This window comes from Clytia hemisphaerica, unplaced genomic scaffold (assembly GCF_902728285.1).
Source record: "Clytia hemisphaerica strain Z4C2 unplaced genomic scaffold, Clytia hemisphaerica genome assembly, whole genome shotgun sequence".
In the NCBI taxonomy this organism is placed as follows: Eukaryota; Metazoa; Cnidaria; class Hydrozoa; order Leptothecata; family Clytiidae; genus Clytia; species Clytia hemisphaerica.
In genome coordinates, this window is record NW_027103676.1 from 283,321 (window position 1) to 288,017 (window position 4,697).

General features: G+C 34.5%; 1 protein-coding gene across 1 annotated transcript; it reads right to left on the bottom strand.

The window, feature by feature from the left end:
- Nucleotides 1-212: 212 nt before the first annotated feature.
- On the bottom strand, nucleotides 213-1,580 carry LOC136803648 (uncharacterized). Its single transcript, XM_067060375.1, has one exon. It carries the CDS (start codon nucleotides 1,578-1,580, stop codon nucleotides 213-215), a length of 1,368 nt encoding a protein of 455 aa, XP_066916476.1.
- Nucleotides 1,581-4,697: the final 3,117 nt, after the last annotated feature.

Below are 4,697 nucleotides of genomic sequence, written 5' to 3' on the forward strand. Positions count from 1 at the left end.
TGAGAACATCAAACGTATTCCCAGCAAAAACTTTTAGACCAGAGAACTTATATCTTATCGAGTTTATATTCAAATAGGCAAGAAGAATATTGTTAGAGTTTTTGAGCTTAAGATTAACTACAGCGTTCAAACCATTCAATTCATTCAAATCTTCATCAAACAACATCATTAACAACAACAAACTGGTCATCACCGTCAGCTTTATCGTATTATCAACAATTTTCCAAAATAAAACATTTTAGATTTTGCGCAAAGCAAGATATTCCTGACCCATTGAGATGCAATTTTCTCTTGGAGAGCATCTTAGGAATAATGTTTTTATGGTCGATCATATAGAGGTTATTTTCCTCACAAAACTTATCAATAACAGTATTTATACCTTTTACCATACTCTTCATCCCTGGTTTATCTTCTCTCACCAAGACTTGTGACATAACCAATTCAGTTGACGGACTATGATCATTTATCAAATTACGAATTGTGTCAAGGTTCTCTTTCGTATTGCATCCACTGGTCAGATCGTTCGTCCCCACATGAAGTATGATACGTTTAGGTTTCCTTTTCACCAGCGGTCGAATATGGTGGATCATGTCGTCACTATTTGCTCCTGGGAAATTCCTCACTGTAACTTTAACATTTTTGTTGGAGAGTCCATTTCCAACAATATTATTCAACATGCTGTCTCCGCAAACAATCACCTCTTCTCTTCTGTCACTCTTGTTACTTTTATCCGCAGTTTTCTCAATTACTTTCTCAACTACTTTCTCAGACTTCCCCTTTCCCTTATTGACAGATTTTTCTTTCGATAGTTTTTTAGAAGCAAAATCATGTCTCATTTTCTCTCTAAACCTTGTTAATTGGTTTTGAATTGTAAAGTGCTCATCACGCGAATTGGGAATACTATCAACTGTAGTGTCTAATGGGATGTCATCAAGAATTTTATTGTATATAGCATCATCGTTTTTGTGATTTTTAATAACAGTTTCCCTCGTTCGATGTTGGATTTTTTGATTATTTTTTGATAGTTCTGTGTTGTGTACAAGAGCAATTTTCAAACTTTCTTGCGTTTTATTGAGTTCTTGTTGCAGCAATTTTATCACAACATCCTTCATACCTAAGCTGGAATTCTGTTTCTCAACCCTTTCATTCAAGGAAGAGAGTGTCTCTGTAACATAAAGTTTGAAATCCAAAAAATCAGAAAACATTTCATCTTGATTATCATGCAAAGTAGGCGTCGGTATTTCAGATTGTAATAAAGTGAAAATTACTCTACCCAATCTTTTTGATTCTCTTATGCATCCAAGGTTGATCAGATTTGTAATTGATGATTTGAAACGCACTTCGTCAAGTTCAAACTTCTTGAGACATTCCTTTTGTAGTACTTCGTAATCACAACCCTGTTTCTTGTTCTTTCTCTCCTTGATTAATGAGAGAACATTCTCACTATCACAGCCAATTTCCTCCTCACGTATATTTACATGAGTTAATCTACAAGTGACATTGTTTAAGTTTTCTTCAAAACTTGTCTCAGCAGCCATTTTGCCACTCCTTCCTCTACGCACGTCCACTGTATGTACCATTTTGAGGACGGCGCATTGACTGAAACGATCTGACTTTACGTAATATCTATGTCAACTCTTAATGTGTTGATGAGGTGTAACCCATATAATTACAAATTTGTCTCGTGTTCTTAAAAAAATTCAAAACATCTATAGAAAACCACAGAAAATCTTATTTTTTTTACTTTCTACCCTTACGTGGGTATAGATAATACTCCCGTAATACTGTAGATTGATTTAAACCAGTTTATGTAAATATTTTGGTCCGTTTTATCATTTTGTTTTGATCTCAAGGTGATGATTTCAAATGGAGCAGGATATTTTTTTATTCCTTTTTAGGCATTCCAGGTTATTGTATAACCCTCAACAGTAATTCTTTAGCTGATTTTTGTGACTTTACCCTTCATAATTCAGAGAGAGGGAGGCAGTATTTTGACTAGATCTTATCTATCTGGTGGACAAAACAAAATTCAAATCATCTGATATACATCAATCATATCTAGTATAATCTAATATAAAATGGGCTGGAGATATTTTGAGGACTTGAAGCTTTAAGACTCATTATAGCTATCAGTTCATGTTGAAAATATGTCGCTGAGGCACATAACATCTTAATTGATCTTTAATCATAAATTAATGTATTTTAGATCCTTTATTTGTGATAAGCCACCGTTGGATTAGAGGTTATTGCTTCAATCTTATACCATATAAGGAATCTTATTCGTCTTAACTTTTTGGGGAATATCGAACTTCTTAGGTTTGGATCCAAACCCAGCCAAAATCTAATATGTAATACATTTTTGTGGAACCTTTTAGCATAGCAGTGGGATAATTGGCAATTTAATGATAAAATGCTCTTAAATTGACATTGGCGTCGAACGTTTTCAGCGATTTTTCCCATGGCTCTTTCATCCGTTATTTTTACTACCGAGTATTTTTAAAAGCAGAGAGATACCAAGTACCAAAGATCCTTCAGGGAGTCTACAATCTACATACTTACTTACCGTAGACAACGCTTTTGAATTGAATGGATAACGAGAATCAAATGCAGTTCTAATACTGCTTTAACTAAAAAAGCTCTTACTTTTAAAGTAACGGAAACTCCGACTTCCGTACTGTTAGCAGTTTTGAATCCTTATTCTTGATATGCGTAAGTCATTTTTCTAGCGGAAACACCCGAAAAAAGCCGGGATTTGACCCCTCTCTGTTGCTAAAAATCGAAACACGGAGGTCAAAAACCGGCTTTTTTGAGTGTTTCTGTTAAAAAATATGACGTCATCTTGACTTACGCATATCAAACATTGTACGCTAGCCAACAGATTAACATAGTTCCCTATTGCGGACTAGACTAGACAAAAAATATAATACTTGATGTTTTTAAAAAGCTAAGTTAAAAATGATTTCCGCAAAACACCATGCCATCTGAAAGGAATTCTATCATAGCTCCACACAGTGTAATGGTGTTAAAGAACTTTTTAATATAATTTTTAAATCTCTAAGGAGAATAGAAGTCGAGATTCTAGCAGGCTAAAGTAAATGAAAAATATTACCAGGCAAGAATATAGAGGTATGAAAACTGTATCTCATACTTTATTAACTATAGTACTATGTAGCCACCGACCTTTGTATATCCCTGGACCAAGCTATACCCGCAATCTTTGGTCGAAGTTTTAAGGGATTGGTCGGTTGAAAAATGAAGCATTTCCATTGGTCGAAATTGACGTAAGGGATGAAAAAAGTAGAACTTCTTTCAACTTTTTTTTTGTTCGCGCGAAACTTTATTTTGACGTGATCTTTTCTTCAGGCAAAACGGTTAAGAAAAATACTGTCGCCTATTTCGCGTGAAAGTGGAGACCGGCCTTAAAAAATGAAATATGTTTATCACACTAAGTTGAATGCATATATTGGTCATATACCATTCAATAGACCTTTTCGGAGTTTTTGATTTTTCTAAAAAAGCGATGCATTGTGGGATTGTTTCGAGTGTATTACAATAGAAATCTCTTAGGAATTCCTCAAGGGAATTCTATTGTAATACACTCGAAACAATCCCACAATGCATCGCTTTTTTAGAAAAATCAAAAACTCCGATAAGGTCTATTCCACACAGCATTCTTAAGAACAAAAATTCATTTCTTGAATTAAAAATAGCCATTTCCTTCAGTGTAAATTTAAAGTATGTCATTTCCTTACCGTTTTGTAATATCCATCCTGGATCTTCATTATGCATGAAATAAATAAACTATGTAGCCAGTGCGGAAGCAATACACGTTTTTCTATAAGAACATCCAAAATTTTATAGACTCCAGATGTTCTTAAACTTTTTAAGCTTTAAGCCCTAAAAATGTTCTAAAATTGTACTTAATTCGACCATTTTTTGAGTATTTTTTGCTATTTTCTGAGAAATTTGCTGTTTTAGAGTCAAGCCAAGTTTTAACATGTCTTCTGCTTGTTCCTAATCTTTTGGTCATTAAAGCCTTATGTTCTTATATAGTTTCTTCTTAAGCAAAAACGTGTATCCCTTTGACAGGGATGTTTCATATAAAGGAGTATGTATAAAAGAACACTCTATCATACCTGATGAACCTTATACGTGTCTGATAAATGGCAATGTTGACTTGTGCCGTTATCTTTATTTTTCTTTGTCATTTGGTAAAGACTCTGGACTGTTGTAGGCATGTGCCCTGTTGAGCCATTAGGAGTGAGGGGACCAAAATATTTGGGGCGCAGGTATATTTGGCTGAACTGACAAAAAGGTTTTAAGATAGATTGTCAACTGCGGTTACTTGGGCACTTATGAAGATATTCCGCCGAAATACTTTTTCAAAAAAATATTTTTTATTACCAAGTAAAACGTACTTTGCTAATGTATATACACCCCTGTGTCACAGACCCGCTGGGACCCCACCCTCACCGGAAAATCTAGCAAAAATTTCGTTCCCGGTAGGAAAATACTCTAAATACTAGAATTTTAGCCCCACTGGGAAATTGACTTATATTTCATCCGTACTCGAAATTAAATGTTTGAAAATTGCACTGAGGAAAAAAGTTCCACTGGGGCTGTGAGACATGTATGTTTTATTAGGAATCTCTTATCCTGGTCGGCTCGTAAAGGACATCATGTCTAAATTTACCTAT

What these genes read in the sequence shown, in the direction of transcription:
- LOC136803648 (XM_067060375.1), bottom strand. Translation starts at nt 1,580, where the DNA reads ATGGTACATACAGTGGACGTGCGTAGAGGAAGGAGTGGCAAAATGGCT.